The 18,788-nt window shown below is 38.1% G+C and overlaps 1 protein-coding gene across 5 annotated transcripts in view; it reads left to right on the forward strand.

Moving 5' to 3' along the window:
- Positions 1-18,788, forward strand: part of PHF3 (PHD finger protein 3) — a 105,753-nt gene that overhangs the window by 39,055 nt on the left and 47,910 nt on the right. For 4 of the 5 annotated variants that reach the window (XM_023513130.1, XM_023513131.1, XM_023513129.1 and 1 more), the window contains one exon: positions 17,268-17,429. In XM_023513130.1, coding sequence (XP_023368898.1) covers positions 17,268-17,429 — 162 coding nt within the window. Of the gene's footprint in view, positions 1-16,193; positions 16,363-17,267; positions 17,430-18,788 lie in introns of those variants that run through there. The other variant, XM_023513132.1, reaches the window with a different exon arrangement.

The following is an 18,788-nucleotide window of genomic DNA, read 5'->3' on the forward strand; positions in this document are numbered from 1 at the left end:
CCAAAGTTTGTTGACCCATTCATGGGTTGATGGGTACTTAAGTTTCTTCCAGGACGTCACTGTTAGGAATTGAGTGGCATGTATATTTCTGAAGTTTCCCCATAACCTTTTCCATTTGTACTTTTTGGAAAGACCAGATATCTCTTAGGAATGTCCTAATTTTTAAAATTGTGATGTCAGGCTCCGGGCCCATTGCTCAGTGGTTAAGGCATCGGCCACATTACACCAAGGCAGGCATGTTCAGTCCAAGAGTTTGAGGTTTCTGTGAGTGATGACACCATAGCACTCTACCTAGGGTGACATAGTGAGACTCTGTCCCCAAAAAAAAAAAAAAAAAAAAAGGGCGGTGCCTGTGGCTCAGTGAGTAGGATTCTGGTCCCATATACCAAGGGTGGTGGGTTCAAACTTGGCTCTGGCCGAACTGCAGCCAAGAAATAGCCAGGCATTGTGGCGGGTGCTTGTGGTCCCAGCTACGCGGGAGGCTGAGGCAAGAGAATCATTTAAGCCCAGGAGTTGGAGGTTGCTGTGAGCTGTGTGACACCATGGCACTCTACCGAGGGCGATAAAGTGAGACTCTGTTTCTACAAAAAAAAATAATAATAATAATAAAATTGTGATGTCAATTGGCTTGTTCTTTTATTTCCTTTATTTTCTACAGATTAGAAGCTAGATTTAAAAATGTGGTTATAAAAATGTATTGGCAAGAATACTTCATAGGCGAAGCTGTATAGTTAATTTTATATCAAATCAGAAGTTTTTTTTTTTTTTTTTAAGAGACAGAGTCTCAGTCTGTAGCCCTCAGTAGAGTGCTGTGGCGTCATGGCTCATAGCAACCTCCAGCTCTTTTGGGCATAGGTGATTCTCTTGCCTCAGCCTCTCAAGTAGCTGGGACTACAAGTGCCTGCCACAGCGCCCAGCCTTTTTTTTTTTTTTTTTTTGCAGTTTGGCTGGGGTTGGGTTCGAACCTGCTACCCTCATCTGGGGCCAGTGCCCTACTCACTGAGCCACAGGCACCACCCAAATCAGAATTTTTTAAATGTTTAATTGTCTAACTCTTTTTCGTGTTAAGTTTGATTAGTTGATTAAAGTAATCAGAGCCAAATTTCTTCCTAACCACTTGAGGTGGCAAATAACCTATAGGGATATAACTTTGGTAATGTGGAAATATTTAGATCCCTGTTAGTCTTTCTGCTAATGTTTTATTTATCCATTAATGATACTTGGCTGGAATTAGTTGTAGCAAAGTGATGATTTTCAAAAATTTTTTTTTTTTTGGAGACAGAGTCTTACTTTGTTGCCCTGGGTAGAGTGCTGTGGTGTCACAGCTCACAGCAACCTCCAACTCCTGGGTTTAGGGAATTCTGTTGCCTCAGCCTCCCAAGTAGCTGGGACTACAGGCACCTGCCACAATTCCCGGCAATTTTTTTTTGTTGTTGCAGTCTGGCGGGGGTCAGGTTCGAACCCGCCACTCTTGGTATATGGGGCCGGCGCCCTACCCAATGAGCCACAGGTGCTTCCCTTAACTGGTCTGTTGTTAAGGTTTGGTAGAAAATTTTTTCCTTAGCTTAAGGTTTGAAGTTTAATGTTGATGAAAGTGCTTTAAATTAAATTTGATACATGTTCGCTACAGGAAAACTGTCAAATAAATGACTCTGATTAATGGACAGACAGTAGTATTAGCTTTAATATAGAAACATTTTGTGATGATTTAAAAAAAAATTCTTGCAGGCAGCACCTGTGGCTCAGTGGGTAGGGCGCCGGCTTCATATAACGAGGGTGGTGGGTTCAAATACAGCCTCAGCCAAATTGCAACAAAAAAATAGCCGAGTATTGTGGCAGGTGTCTGTAGTCCCAGCTACTGGGGAGGCTGAGACATGAGAATTGCCTAAGCCCAGGAGTTGGAGGTTGCTGTGAGCTGTGTGTGTGACGCCATGGCACTTTACCGAGGGCTACAGACTGAGACTCTGTCTCTTAAAAAAAATTGCATCTAAATTGTGCATCAGTTTGTCATCAAGCTGACACTTTCAAAGGAATATTAACATCTTTTTAAAAACTGTGGTGAACGTAAAGTTTTTAGCTGGTGATTTAGTTGTCTTGAGAAATTATTTTGTCGTTCTTCATTAGCGAAATCCTTAGTTACTGCTTTAGTAGGTAGGGCTTTGGGTCCTTGCGTTAACAAGACCTGAGGCAAATACACCTAGAAGAAACTTTTTCTTAATGGTTTATTTCTCCTCTTTTTATAATAATGTCTTAGGACTTACTAGTGTATCCTTCTCACACATCTAGTCTGTTCCATCCATCCATTCATCTAATTGACAGGCTAGGAAACTGAGATTTTCAAAAATGGGTGAAATAAAAATAAGGGGCTATATTCTCATAAATAAATGGGTATGCATATGTAAAAACATGGATGGAAATGAATCTTACTAAAATAGTTTTTCTCCGAGGGCTTCTGTTTACTTGAGAAACAGACTTGAGGAAGGCTCAATTTCATTGAGTAAGGCTCTAGAATTGGAAATTAAACTGAAATGAATTCTATTAAAGGGATTACTCAGTCCATACATACTCTAAGAGGCCAGAGAGACTTACTGAAGATAATAAGAAGTATTTACTGACTGAACATGTCATGGAATGGAGCAGGATACATTTTACTATAAGTATATGCAGTTACTTCAAGGCTAAGTATCTGTAATACTGATTCACTTTTTGTCCTCCTTAAGTTATATCCTTTACTTAAGGTATGTTATCAGTTTATTTTTGCTTACCAGAATTTTCTTCTTGGTGGCACCCATGCTCAGTGGGTGGGGTACCAGCTGCAATACATCAATGCTGGCAGGATCGAGCCTGGCCTGGGCCTGCTAACCAACAGTGACAACTGCAACCAAGAAATACCTGGGTGTTGTGGCGGGCCCCTGTAGTCCTAGCTACGTGGGAGGCTGAGGCAAGAGAATTGCTTAAGCCTAAGAGTTTGAGGTTGCTGTGAGCTGTGATGCCACTGTACTCTACCCAGGGGGATATAGTGAGACTCTGTCTCAAAAAAAAAGAATTTTCTTCTTATATCTTCCAAGTTGTAATAATTCTTCTATGTGCTCAAAATTAGTTTATTGCAGTTGATAATTTTTTTCTGTCAGGGTTCATGTCTCTTAATTTCTTACTGTACTCGATCAAAGTTCCTTTTACATAGAGACTTTTTTAGTTTTACTCTTAAAAGAGGCTTTGTTTCCTAAGTATTTACCCTGAAAAATGTTCCTAATTATATCTTTTTGAGTCAGCAACTTTTTGTTGTTGGGTTGTTCCATGTTTGGGTGCATCCTTCTAATCTGTGCTTTTTTTTTTTTGAGACAGAGTCTCACTATGTTGCTGGGGCTGGGTTCAAAACTGCCACCCTTGGTATATGGAGCTGTGCCCTACTCACGGAGTCACAGGCACTATCCCTAATCTGTGCTTTTTAAACTATTGGTATTCTAACCCTTGAGTTCTGCAAGGGAGTAGTTAACAGTGATGGAGTAGAGGTGTTTTATTCTGTTTCTTTTGATTACTTAGGGTAGCTTTTTGATATGAGTCTAGTTGAACATGGAGTTCCTAATCTCTTGAGATAGTAATTTGGGAGCCATGATATTTTTGAATTCATTCATGCATTTTATTTGTTCAAGTCATGTTCAAAATGAATACTGTATGTTCCAACTGCTATTGTAGGTATGAGGAATGTATCAGAATGCAACAAATGGCAAATTCCCGCTCTTACTGAGTTCATATTCTATTTAATCTTGGGTATAGAACCATAAAGTCTCTTCCTGGGCTGCTACAGGTTAGGGCTGTTAATTGCTTGTCTTACTTTTAGGGAAAAAATGTAATTTTCTAAGAACTCTTTGGTTGGCCCTGTTTGTATTTTTTCTTGTATTTGAGTAGAAGTGAATAGAACAAAAATGCCTACCTCGTTGGGAACTGATAAATGGAATGTGAAACTCAGTGAATAATGGTAAGGCCCATATTGTAAGAGGGTTGAGCTGCTTTTTTGTTATTTAATCTATTCCTGTTTTATTAAACATTCTTATTCACTGGCATTCCAGATAGCAGCAATTTACAGGGTGTTTCCACAGTTGCATGTAAGGTATGCGATTTGGTTTGGCATAAAAGTGGTTGGTACTATACTGTTTATTTAACAAATAAACCTGTCATGTGTTAAGACTGTGCTAAGGAGTACAGTGGTGTTTGAGACAATGCCCCTGCCCTCACGGAGCTTGTGAGGAAAGTATAAGGTGATGGAGAATGTCTAGATTTTTTTTGTCGGTGGAGGCCATGGTTTACTTGAGTTGGACTAGTCACGTTAGGCCTCTCTCTTGTCAGAGTAGCTGTGTAGGGAGATAGATGCAGAGCAGCCAGCCTTGTTGAAAATCCTGGACAAGTGAAGTACAGTCCACACAAAGAAATAGTAAAAAGTATATGTTAGACAGTGATTAGTCAATTCTTTAATCAGATTAAAATATAGTAGAACTGCCATAAGTTGACCACCCAAAGAAACTGGTCAGCATATGGAGGTGGTCAGCATAAGGAACTAGGCCTACTGATACGTACATACATGTACTTTACTTACTTGTACAGCTTTTATTAGCGAATATCGTATGAAATCCTACATAAAACAGTAAAATCACACATACAGTATAATGCAGAGTCAGTACATTTACTGTTCTTCTCATGGCTTAATCATTCTTTTTGAAAAAAGATTCAGTCTTGGTCTGTTTCTTATACTTACTACAAATATAAGTGGAAAAAAAATTCTCAGTGCTGGCTACATCACTCAGTATACCAGGGCATTTTTCCACAGTACATGACTATAACTGCATTATTTGATGCCTGACATTCGCTTCTTTTGGAATCTCTGCATTTCTTTGTCATCCTCACTTGGCTTCTTTTACTTCATCAGATGAGAGACTTCGTGTACTTAAATGCTGCTCTGCACTTGGACAATATTGCTTGGAAAATTCACACCTGTAAGCCTAGCAGTCTGGGAGGCTGAGGCAGGTAGATTGCCTGAGGTCACAGATTTGAGAGCAGCCTGAGCAAGAGTGAGATCTCATGTCTTAAAAATAGCTGGGTGTTGTGGCAGGCACCTGTAGTCCCAGCTACTGTGGAGGCTGAGTCAAGAGAATCACTTGAGCCCAAAACATTAGCCCGAGTACCTGGAGAGATATGGTAAGGGAACTGGAGACCTACAGCAGAAAAGAAGGAAATCTTCCCTCAGTGAAGTCAAATGAAGCCACTAAGCCATTAAGTTGAGGTTGCCAGTCTGAGGTTGCTGTGAGTTATGCCATGACACTCTACTGAGGGCGACAAAATGAGACTTTGTCTCAAAAAAAAAAATGGCTTGGCAAATTGTTCCTGGATCTGGTTCATTATATTTTGCCACTTCATCATCCATTACAATAAAACCTTCAAAATCTACTCCTTCAAATTCTGTTGTGGGAGCTGGACTGTCTAATGGGACGAAAACATCATGTTCTGTGTTGTGACAAATCCAACTTTCTTGAAACACTTCTGTATTGTTTTGTCCTTATTCTGGCCTTATTCCAAGCAGAACTGATAAAGGGAACTGCACCAGAGTGTTAGCTTATTTTATGGATGAAGTTGCTTCCGCAGATCGCCTACCACAGGTTTGTGTTTTAGTAATCATGCACTACAGGGACATTTTAAATGTTTTGATGATACTTTGGTCAAGAGGTTGGATTTCTGAGGTTGTTTGGAAACAGAAATTTCATTTTCCCATTTGTGAGATGATTCACTTGCAGGTGGCCAGAATAGGTGTCTACTGTCAGTAAAGTATAAGACATTTTTTCTTTTTTATTCCTTATTCCTCAAATAGGGCACCAGTCATCTATGCACATTTGCTTGATCTCCAGGTGACAGAGAGGTCTTGAGCTTCAGGCTCTTGAGTGCATATGGCTTTGTTGATTTACCAGGCACCAAGGGCTTTAGTTTCTCTCCTGTTGAGCTTTTGCAAAGCAGAACTGTTGAACGTTCTTTGGAAAGTTTTCTTCTCTTAGATTTGTCACCTTTTATGACAAGGCTCCTTTCTGTCAGCCATCACCTTGAAAAAGAGTCCACTCTCATCAGCATTAAAGATGTTCCCTGCAAAGTCCAGGAACTTTTTGATGAACTCTTCTACTTCTACTGGAGCTTCATTGGATTTACCACACCGGACTTTCTGGGAGATCTTGTGTCCTATTTTAAATATCTTGAGCCAGCCATGTGATGCTTGGAAATCTGCCACCACAAATTCCTGTGTGAATTTATTAGCAACTTCTTGGACCACCGGCCCAGAGATTCAGACATTAACTTTTCTCATTTGCTTGAAACAACTTAATGGCTTAGTGGCTTCATTTGACTTCACTGAGGGAAGATTTCCTTCTTTTCTGCTGTAGGTCTCCAGTTCCCTTACCATATCTCTCCAGGTACTCGGGCTAATGTTTTTGGATGTTGCTAACACTAAAATGTTCTGCCATCTTTCCTTGGATGCTGCTTTCCAAAATATCAGTCTTTCCTTCAGTGCCGGCTCTTTGACTTCTTTCTTTTGGGCTGTGGTTCTGTCCTGATTAACTATAAAATTTTTCAGTGATGGTAGGATGTACTTATAATTCAGACCAGTCCTTCACATTGAAAAAGTCTTCTGTAACACATGATAAGCAGTAGGACACTTAGGCCTGGTGCAGCACACAGTGATAATAAAACATGAAAAAAGAACTTACATTAAAGAAAAAAGTAATACGACTAAGGGACAAAGCCCACACCTTCTACCAGTGGTGGACTCAACTGGTCAAGTTATAGAGGGTAAATTAATATTGTGTGGCACAGCCCATGTGATCAAGATACAACTTACAGAGGTAGTCAGTATTTAGTTGGTCTTGCACTGAGTACATGTAGTACATGTCTGGTCTGTGAAAATTAGGTCACCTTAAGGAGGTGGTCAGCTATGGAGGCTGTCCTGTGATTTACTGTTAATAAACAGTTCTAGTATCCCTGAGGTTGTGTTTACATGTTATGTTCATATTTACAGTGTCTCACCTGGGTGGGCTGTGTAAACAAATGAACTGTGAGACAGTACTTTTCCCATGTGTTATGTCACTGAAAGAAAAATCTTAGAAATAAAAGCGAACTTTAAGCATTTAAGATGCAGTCCTTGAGCAGATAGTCCCCCTTCCCCCCAAACTCACACACGCATTTTAAACACAGCATACCTTATCTCACTGTAGGTTTTTCAGAATTAGCCAGTGGTTGGCCAAGTGCCTCTCTGCTTCTTTTTAGAAGCATGAGGCAGAGCTAATCAAAATGAAAATTTAGAATATCCATTTTGATATTTTTCTTAATTTTATAATAAATGTTGCTTGGTAGGTTAAAAAAACACTTTGGTACTTTTTTTTTTTTTCTTTTTGAGACAGAGCTTCAAGCTGTCACCCTGGGTAGAGGACTTTGGCATCACAGCTCACAGCAACCTCCAACTCCTGGGCTCAAGCGATTCTGCCTGCCTCTGCCTCCCAAGTAGCTGGGATTACAGGCGCCTGCCACAATGCTCGGCTATTTTTTGGTTGCAGCTGTTGTTTGGAGGGTCTGGGCTGGATTCGAACCTGCCAGCTTAGGTGTATGTGGCTGGTGCCTTAGCCGCTTGAGCTATAGGCGCTGAGTCGCACTTCAGTACATTTTTAACTCTTACTATGAGGTTCTATATTTAGCTACTCTAGAAGATCATGTTTTGAGGTTAGGTTTCTGCCTGTTTTCTACAGATACAGTTCATAGTTATGTGATGGGATTTCTTCCTTATTCTTCGTTTTGTCTGTGCTTGTGAGAATTGGAAAAGAAGTATAAAAGTTTGTGAACGCCCTTACAGTTAAATTTCAGTGTCATCACATGTCATCTTTTATATGTATTTATTAGTATGCTTGTATTGTTCTGTTCTTTTGTTTATGGCAAAACTCCTCCAAATGTGGATTTCACCTTTATTACTCTAGTAGATCACCAGGCACTGTCTCGTTACTAGATCCAAAGTCCATTTCTTTTTTCTTGCAACTAACAGTGTTGTTTAACTCAGCTGAACTTTGCTTTTTGAAATGATTTATTCACTTGATCCCTGTTTTACAGCTCTCCCTTAGTCTCCTACCTTCCTGGCTCTTGCTGCATCTCTGTTTCTTTTGATGCTCCTCTTCACCTTCCTAATCGCTAAACAGTAGAGTTTGGTTCAGAGTGTGGACACCTTTTCTGTTTATACTTACTTTTTGTGCTGTCTTGATTTCATAGGTTACAAGTACCTCTGATTTAGCTCTCAAGTGTATCCACCCTTAGCTACAACTTCTTGTTTGAACTGTAGACTAGACTATGGCTACTTTGGTTTACTTGCTTTGGGTGTTTATTGGTCATCTTAATGTTTAAAGTTGAGCTCGTGATACTCCTCTGTTCCCCTGTCTTTTTGCGACACTGATTCCTATAGTCATTCCCATCTCTTAATGAAAGTTCCTTCAGGTTGCTCAGCAAAGACTTGTAAGTCATCCTTTCCTTCTCCCTTTTTTTCATATCCAAATTCAGTTCATCAGCAGATGTTGTTGGCATTTTCCCCAGAATATGTCCAGAATCTGGCTACATCTATTTTCCACTTTCTTCACTGCATCCGTGTTTTAGCCATGACTGTCTCTCTCCTGCATCATTGTAGTAGCCTGCAATTGGCGTCTCTGTTACTGTCCTTTGGAATTCCTTATAGTCTTCTCAAAGGAGCACCAAGAGTTTAAAAAGTTAGATTATGGGGCCCGTGCCTGTGGCTCAAAGGAATAGGGCGCTGGCCCCATATGCCAGAGGTGGCGGGTTCAAACTCAGCCACAGCTAAAAACTGCAAAAAAAAAGAAAAGTTAGATTATGTCAACCTTTTGCTCACATGGTCTGGTAACTCTTTTGTTCAAAGAAAAAAATTTAAGTCCTTATAGGCTGCAAGATCCTCTGTGCTCTTATTGGCTGTATTCCTCTTCTCTTTCTAACCTAGTCACACTATTCCTCCAATATCTTAGGCATGCTCCAGCCTCTGAGAGTCTCTTTCCTTGAAAGGTACCTCCCCAGCATTACCTCAGTAACATCAACTTCAGGTACTGTATAGTACCTTTTTGGAAATTAGGTAAGGACACCACTTTCTCATGTACACAGCTTGAAAAACAGATGAGAGCTTGAATTTCTCCTTGGTCAGAACTCTTATGCAACGCAGGCCAATATCTATATGGCTTTCCTTTCTTCCCTAGCTTTCCTTTGTATTAAAATTTATAAACCATCACCACCCCCAACCCGAAACTCCAAATAAAACATTATGAACTGTTTTTTATTCCCTCCTTCATACTCCCTGTTACCCTTTCCTTTTATTCAGGTGGCTTATCACCTGACATGCTATGGATTTTGCTTCACTCATTAAAATGAAGCTTCCTGGGAACAATTTTTAAGATTTTACTTTGTGGAAACCATCTACAATCATGTAGAAATAGTGAGAATAGGATAATGAACCCACATGTATCTGTTACTCAGCTTAACAGTTAATTGTTTCCTTTATACTGTATTCATCCTTGGGGCCCCCCAACCCCAGGACTGTTTTGAAGCCTGGAAAGCATAGGATTTAGTTTCTTAGTATTTCAGTATGTTACCTCTGAAATGCAAGAATTCATTATCTTTTAAAAGACTTTAGTAACATCTACTTAAAACATTTAAAAATAGTTTTTAACATTTTTCAACTATTTTATCGTTTTTATTCAATTTCTTCATTTTTATAGTTTTATTCAGAATTGACATAAGGTCAATACTCTCAATTATTTGATAAGTAATTTATTTCAGTCTATATAAGTTTACCTCACTTTTTTTGGATGATATTTGTGGAAGAAACCAGATCATTTGTCTTGACAATTCTGATTCTTATAGGATAATCTAGGACAGTATGCTTTACATAGTAGGAGTTCAATGAATATTTTTAAAGGAATTAATTTAAAGGTGAATGGTTCATAGTATTTTAAGGGCAGAATTAAAATGTTAAATTTTTAGGGAATAATTACCTTTCTATTTTATATTAGCCTGATGGAGTAATCTTGGCATTAGAGCAGTAATTTAGACAGTTGGGAATGGGGAAAATATCAGGGAATTTCGGGATATACAAATCTTTTTTTTTGTTGTTAACCAAAAAAGGGATATAGAAATCTATTTGAGACAACCTGCCAGTATACACGAATATAATATCATTTATTTAAGTATTATGGCTTGCATAGCAGGCACTGTGTTAGGAAGCACATTTGTTTATTTTCAAAGCAACTAACTCTTTGCTGAAGGGTTCTTAGTGAAGAAATTGTGATTCAGAGAGGGAAGTGGAGGGAGGGTGAATGGGTACAAGGCATTAATGTTTTTATTAACAAACTTTATGGAATTAGAACTTTTAAAATTTTTTGCATGTACTACTTAGATGAAAAATAAAAACACCAGTAACCTTTCCCTCTCCATAGAAAACCTTTGCTGAGTCTGTATGTTTCTAGCTCCGTTTTCTAGGCATTCACACGTGTATTCATTCACATAACATTTTTTTGGAAATTCTTTTTTTTTTTTTTTACAAAACATTTCGTACAAGATGGAATAGAAATGTGAATAAGAAGGAAGGGAAAAATGTTTTTTGAAATAACCAATGTTTCCATTTTGACATTTTTGGGGAGGGGTGTGAATGAGAAAATAAAGCTTGGGAAACAATTACTCTATACCACATATACATCTTTCCCTCATAACTCTAAAGTTCTGTAGTGAACACACTATTTTAACTTCATTTAACTCAGTGTTTTTTGGACTTGTTTAATGGAACATCCCCTTTCCAGGAAAATACGTGCAAATGCCTCTTGTATGTAAGGGTTGGCAAAGGTTGAAATATTTGTGATCGTTTAAACGTAAGACTTCAGAGTGTGTTAAATATAAATTACAGCAGAAATCATAGTGTTGAAGTAATTGAAGATAGCATTGTGAAGAAAAAATTAGATTGATGCCAACTACTAAAATAAGATAACATAGATATTACATAAAGAATTCACATAAATTGTTGAGAGAAAAACCATTAAGACCCTAGGAGAAGACAAAGACAAAGCCACAGACATAAACAAAGGGAGTATGTAGTATGTAAATCTGAAGTGTGGAAGCTTTTTTTTTTTTTTTTTTTTTTGACACAGAGCCTCAAGCTGTCACCCTGGGTAGAGAGCTGTGGCATCACAGCTCACAGCAACCTCCAACTCCTGGGCTTAAGCGATTCTCCTGCCTCTGTCTCCCAAGTAGCTGGGATTACAGGCACCTGCCACAACGCCTGGCTGTTTTTTGGTTGCAGCCGTCATTGTCGTTTGGCAGACTCAGGCTGGATTTGAACCTGCCAGCTTAGGTGTATGTGGCTTGCGCCTTAGCCACTTGAGCCACAGGTGCCGAGCCACTTTTAAAGCTTTTTTAGCAACCATTTTTCTTTTACAAATCTGAAATGCAATGCTACTAAGTTATTATTGAGACTTAATAGGAAGCTTTTTGCACTGTAATGTTTTTTATTTTCTCTTTGAGACAGAGTCACTTTGTCGCCCTCAGTTGAGTTCTGTGGTGTCATAGCTCACAGCAACCTCAAACTCTTGGGCTTAAGTGATTCTCTTGCCTCAGCCTCTCAAGTAGCTGAGATTACAGGCATCTGCCACAGTGTCCGGCTATGTTATAATTTTTTTAATGATCTTTCTGGAAAGCCATTTATTGATTAATTTATTAATATTTATTAACATTTATATAATAATAAATATTTGTTAATATTTATTAGTATTTATTAATATTTACTTTTGACTACTAAGTAAACGTGTCTTTTAAAATTTATTGTAAGAAGACATTGAAGAGGGAAAAATAGTGTGTCTGCCTAGTAGCATTATTTAATTTTTCAAATTATGAACATGATACTATCTAAAAAGATAAATTCAGCTCCAAATGGTTAATTTTACTGGAACATACAACTTGATGGAATATATCACATCCCACCTTCTTTTTGGAGTCAGTGAATCACCCACGAAGGAAGGAATTCTCAATAGAGGGAGGCCTAGTACAAGCTGGGTGGCCATCTGCAATGTGGAGGCTCTCTTTATAGGAGGTATCAGTATGTTTTTAAATCCTACTTCAGAAATACAAGCTCTATACAAGTGATATCTAGCCTTTATTGTTTTGATAGTGCAAAGATATCATATTTCTCCCCCCTTAAGGGTGATACTCAATGCCAGCTGTATAATAGAGGAAATAACTGACTTAAAAGTAGTTGGTCTGAGTTTGACCTTTGTACTGCCCCTATAATTAAAACATACCAAATATGAAGAATTCTCTACTATTCTTGACTGGTAATTCTCTCCTTTGTATGGTATTTAGAATGGTTTAAAGCAAGCAGCAGCTGTAGCTCAATGAGTAAGGCGCTGGCCATGTATACCCAGGCTGACGGGTTCAAACCCAGCCCAGGTCAGCTAAGCAGTGATGACAACTGCAACAAAAAAATAGCCAGGCATTGTGGCAGGCACCTGTAGTCAGTCCCAGCTACTTGGGCAGCTGAGGCAAGAGAATCGCTTAAGCCCCAGAGTTCGAGGTTGCTGTGGGCTGTGATGCCACGGCATTCTACCCAGGGCAATGTGGTGAGACTGTCTAAAAAAAAAAAAAGATTTAAACCAAACCCTGTTGTTGAGAAATTGAATAAATTTAATCCCGAAGGGTTTGATTTTGTTTTCTTTTTATCTTGTTTGCCTCTTCCTTCTAAAAAAGATAAATTGTAATTAAATAGGGTGGAATAAAGCATTATTAGTGTCAAGAACTTTTTGCTTAAGCAGGTTTATTTAGGGTTGGTATGGTAGGAATTTTAATGTGATCTAAATTCAGGTTAACAGAGATCTGAGTATGATCATAGATATCAGAACCATTTAGAATTAGATTTATTGCATTTCTCAACAATAGGGATTGGCTTAAATAATCACTTTTACACCACATAAAAGGGAATTAGAAATCAGGGACAGTAGAGAACTCTTCATATTTGGAATGTTAATTATGTGACAATGTAAAGGTAAAATTCAGCACAACTACTTCTAGGTCAGTTATTTCTTCTATTATATAGTTGGCATTAAGGATCAGACTTTAGGGAAAAAAAGATTTCAAAATAAGAATGACACCTAGTTTTGGAATGTGGGAGGAAGGGGAAAGCATTACTGGAGGTGCTTCAGTTTTGGGGGGTTTTGTTCAGCATGAGAGTCTAGAAACTTTGGAGGCAGTATAGAGCTTGATTTAGTATAGAGATGGGCTTTTCGAGTTGAAGGATCTGGTGGGATGTGTGTGTATATAAAAACAGGTCCATTTTTGGAAATCTCACCTTTGAGAAACATGTGAAATACAGGTTTAATTCTGATTTTAAGTTGTTTATGGATGATGTCTAATCTCAAGGCATCACTACCTTCCAGTTATTTTCCAGCATCTAAAACATGGTCAGATCACTATTAATTTTCATGCCGTCTTTGTCCTCTTCGCGCTCTCCCCTTCTCTCTCATGCCCTATTCTCTTGTGCCTTCTGTTCCCTCATTCATCTCTCTTTTTGTCCCTAATTTTCTTCCCCTCTGCCTTTCTCATCTCTCATTTTATAGAAAAGCTGTCTTTTGTCCCCTTAACCTTTTTCAGCTAATTGTCTGCCTTTTCTTTCTTTAATTATTAAATAGCTTAAAAATAAGACTTGTGGTTATTACCATCCATCACTTCATTACTTCTTAATGCCTTTGTCTTCTGACCCTCTGGTTCAGGTATGAAACAAGTGGCTTTTTTATTTCTTCTCTCTGAGGCAGTTAACCTTCCTGATCCTCCCCTTCTTCAAATTCTCCTTACCCGTCTTTTGTGGTGATGTATTATTTTGATGCTTCGTTTACCTGCTCTTTTTTCATGTCATCAGTGTACCTAAAAAGTAGAGTCATTATCTTCCAAATTTATTCTTTTCAACTTCTCTTCCTTTTCAGCTTCTTTTGGCTTAATAGAACTATTTTCTCTCATTTATCAAGGTTTCAAGTTTCCTAAACCATCTTTTCCTCTTACTCTTTTGTTCATTAAATTGTTCTGGAGTACCTGCTATATCAGGTTGTTACTCTAGGTTCTGGGAATGCAGCCAAGAATAAGAGACAGAGTCTCTGACTTTTGAACCTTACATTGTATTGAAGAAGACCTCAGTAAGCAGATACTACAATCATATAGTGAAACATTAAAGGCTAAAATATACTAAGGATCAGTAGTCAATAATGCGAGTGTGTGTTGTTTTGCATATGGTGGTTAGGGAAGGTTTCTCTGAGAAAGTGATTGAATGGCATGAGAGTAGCTATCTGAGTGTCTGGGAGAAAAGCCTCTATGCAGAGGGACTACCCAGGTGCAGAGACTCTGAGATTGGCTTATGCTTCCCAGTATGAGGAAAAAGCCAGTGCGATCGGGGCAGAGTAAATCAGCATGGTTAAGGATGAAGTCAGGGAAATTGGCATGGGAAGAGCTTGTTAAGGGCCCTGGTGAGGAATTTTGACTCAAAATCTAAGTCTAAATGTGTTGGAAACACTTTGGAGGGTCTTGAACATAAGAATGTCATGTGATCGACTTAATATTTAGGAGAATGACAGTGATGACTGTGTGGAGAATAAGTTGTGCAGAGAGGAGGTGGCAATGGAGAAAGGTGGATCACCACGAGACTATTTACATTATAAATCTGAATGAGAGATGATGGTGATTTGGAGTTTGTTAGACAGCCTAAGAGATTGTCAAATTGTACTTTTCTGAAAATCAAGTGTGAGCTTGAGGAGGAAAAAGTAACTCTGGGAGTCACTGGAGTGTAGATAAGCCTGAATGAGATCCTGTAGAGATGAGTGAGTCTGAGTGTAGATAAAGACGAGAGAAGGGAGAACTGGACCTTGGGCCCAGTGACATGTAGACACATCTAAGACGGGAGGGTTTATCATAGGATGTTGAGAAAGTGGTTAGTGAAATAGGAGGGAATCATGTTCCAGAAACAAGGTGAGGAGAAGGGGATTCAAGCAGGGAAGAAGGAGCAATTATGTCAGACAGTGCTAGGAAATGGTACAATTAAAAACCTGCTAATTGACCTTTAGGTTTGGTTTGCTAAATCCTGTTGATTTTGCTTTTCAGTACAGCTCTAGCATTCATAACATACCTTTTCATCTCTTGCCAACAAACGCTATTAATCAGGCTTTTCTCCTGGACTATTTTCCTCTTTTGGATTGTTCCTTACTTTCCTGATTACAATATAAAATATATGCTCATTGTAGAAAATTTGGAAAACTCAGAGAAATTATAACGAACATTGAAAAACAACGGTAGCAACAATAAAATCCTTATCCATGATGTCATTAGAGATAATCACTGGCAGCAGTTTGTTGTATTTTTTCCTGTTTATGTTTATCTCTGCATCTTTGTAATGCATATATGTATACTTTTATGCAGAGCTGATGAAAAGTAGTCTTAAAATTTGCTTTTGTAAGTGAACATAATACACATGCTGATCTAATACAGGGGGACCATCAAGTTCATACACAAATTTTATGGCCACTCTGAATTAAAATTTTGAGATTGTATGGTAATGTGTGGTTAACTTAAGTATTCTGTCGTGGTAGAATAGGCTAACTGGATTTCCCACTGTCCCTACCTTAATTATATTTTAAATTAATCTTGATTAAGTTTCTTAAAGTGTATTCTCTAAACTTTTAACATATAGCGTAGTGGTTAAAAAAAAGCTCTTTTTCTTAAAGTAATACATGCTTATAGCAGAACATTTGAAAATTAAAGAAAGATATGTTCTTGCCTTTCATAGATAAGAATTAGTACTTATTATTAGCTATAATTGTCATGTCTCCTGCCTGTCTTTTTCCTATCTGTCTGAATGTACATACACATGCATTTTGTTTAATTCTAACAAGTATCAGACTACGTTTTCTGGCCAGCATTTTCTTCACAGTTCATTCTTTCTTCTATTCTTTGTAATTTATCTTGGTCAAAGTATACAAGCAGTTTCATGATTCAATATTTGTTGTCAGATTGCTCTTCAAAAAGATTGTATCATTTAAAAGTATATTTATGAAGAATTTTGTTCTCTTTAAATTTTAGGATAGACCACTATCTTGTTGAGCTCTTTTAAATGAAGTTCTACTTGGATACAAAGATGAGGACTAGATAACTTCTTGAGGTTCCTTCTAACCCCTAGGATGAAGATAATAACTAACATTTGTGTAGTGCTCTAAAGTTACAGAGTGAGTTCTCATACTTCATCCCACTTGATCCTCACAACAGCCCTGTGAGGTAGGTAGGACAGGTATTGTTATTCTCATTTTAGTGATAAACTGATAGAGAGGTTAAGTGACTTGATCAAGTTTTATTTAAATGTTCTAGCAGAGATTTGAATCCAGACCTTCTGTTCTAAACAGTCACATTCCTTTACAAGATTTCATACAGTTGCACATTTAGAGTTACTGATACATATTGGCTAATAAAGTGACATTTGCCCTATACAGAAATATAAACCTAATGACAAGATGAGTACAATATTAATATTTCCTTTAGTGTTCTGATTCCTTTTTCATTCTCTCCATCTCTCTCTTTCTCTCTCTCCTAGGAGAAGGTAATATAATTATATAGCTATATTAGACACCTATTTTTCCCAGCATTGGGGGAAGGGGAAGTCACGGTGTGTTTTCATTTTTTTCCTCTGTGATTTTCTTCTTTTTTGGGGGGATGGGGTGGTGCAGATACCACTCAAAAGTACATATGCATTGCTACACACCAGTAGCATAAAGTAGTAGGAACTTAGACTAGAAACTTTGGTTCTAGAATGCACCTGGAATCAAGCTTTTTAGGATATGGAACTCATTGTACTACTTTAACTAAATTGGGATAATTGAGTACTCCAGGTGTAGCATATAACATTCACAAGTGCACAGCAAATAAATGATAGTGATAGTTGAGGTCAAATTAAAAAAGATTGTAGTTAATACTCTCATTAATTACCTCACAAAGTACATGTTTATAAAATTAATTTGGAAGCTTAATAATGGCAGTTTCACATGTTGGGTGGGAATAAACATAGATTTTTAAGACTTTGTAGTATTACATTAAAATGGTCTCACATTATTTTCTGTATTGCCTTTAAATAACACACAGTATTTTTAAAAATTTATTTTGTTGTCATTGTTTTTGTTTTATTCTAGTTGTTGGTCTTGACGATATTATGGATGAAGGAGTTGTTAAAGAAAGTGGCAATGATACCATTGATGAAGAAGAACTGGTTTTACCTAGCAGGAATTTGAGGGACAAAGTAGAAGAAAATTCAGTGAGATCACCAAGAAAGTCACCTCGTTTAATGGCACAAGGTAATCCTTCCCCAGAGGCCTGGCTAGTCAGTCCGAGACAACAGGGACAGAAGTGTTAGGTTGTAAAGTTACTGAGCAGGTTACTGTTTGCTAATGTAAGTAAGCATTTTGATAATCCATTTTGAGATTTTATCAGTTTGTTGTATAAGTTTCCAATACCCACTATCCATTTCCCTTTACCCAGAGGAAATCACTATTAACTTTTTTTAGCAGCTTTTCTTAATATATTTTTGGTGTTCACTTCTGTATATCTAGGTAACATGCATATATTGCTATTTTTTGATATTGTGATTTAGGTATTTTTTTTTTTTCTTTTGAGACAGAGTCTCACTATGTCGCCCTCAGTAGAGCACTGTGACATCACAGCTCACAGCAACTTCAAACTCTTGGGCTTAAGCAATTCTCTTACCTTAGCTTCCCAGGTAGCTGGAACTACAGGCACCCCCCACAACGCCCAGCTATTTTTTCTTGTAGTTCGTTGTTTAGCTGGCCCAGCCCGGGTTCAAACCTGTCAGCCCTGGTATATGTGGCTGGTGCCGTAACCACTGTGCTACAGGCGCCAAGCCATATATTAGGAAATTACCTGTTGACTTTCCCCATCTGAATAATGAAAATTTTCTTTCTTATTGTTTCTGTCATACAAATTAACATTTCTCTCATTCTTCCAGTAGATAACTTTATTGGAGCATTTCTTTTTGTAGAGACAGAGTCTCACTCTATTGCCCTCGGTAGAGTGCTGTGGCATCACACAGCTCACAGCAACCTCCAACTCCTGGGTGTAGGCAATTCTCTTGTCTCAGCATCCCAAGTTGCTGGGACTACAGGCGCCCACCACAACAGCTGTCTATATTTTTATTGCAATTCAGCCAGGGCCGGGTTTGAACTCACCACCCTTGGTATATGGGGCCGGCCCCCTACCCACTGAGCCATAGGCGCCGCCCTATTGGAGCATTTCTTTTTGTTACTATGCCTGTATAGGCTGAGGAGATGATCCATTCAATAAACTATGGTATATTTTCTTGTGTAGCTTTTTATCTTTCCAGTTATTTTTGTTTTTCATTTGCTTGGTTTACTGTGTACATACCAGCAGTGAACACCCCAAACTGCTCTGCCAGTTATTTAAAATCTTTCCTTAATATATTTGTGCACATCAGATATTCTATTATTTTATTGAAGAAGTCATCTCTTGGTGCCTTCTGGTTTGGTCCTGTGTGGGCTGGTTAGCCCTATAAGCCTGATGCAAGGTTTTTATTTAGGAATTTTTCTTTCTCATTCTTGTGTAGTCTGTGCTTTGTATTTTTTTGTAGTCTTTCCCCCTCCCTTTTTTTGTTTAACTCTTACTTTTCTTTTTTTTTTTTT

The sequence above is a fragment of the Otolemur garnettii genome, unplaced genomic scaffold (genome assembly GCF_000181295.1).
Source record: "Otolemur garnettii isolate 467f Iridium unplaced genomic scaffold, OtoGar3 scaffold00035, whole genome shotgun sequence".
NCBI classification, from domain to species: domain Eukaryota; kingdom Metazoa; phylum Chordata; class Mammalia; order Primates; family Galagidae; genus Otolemur; species Otolemur garnettii.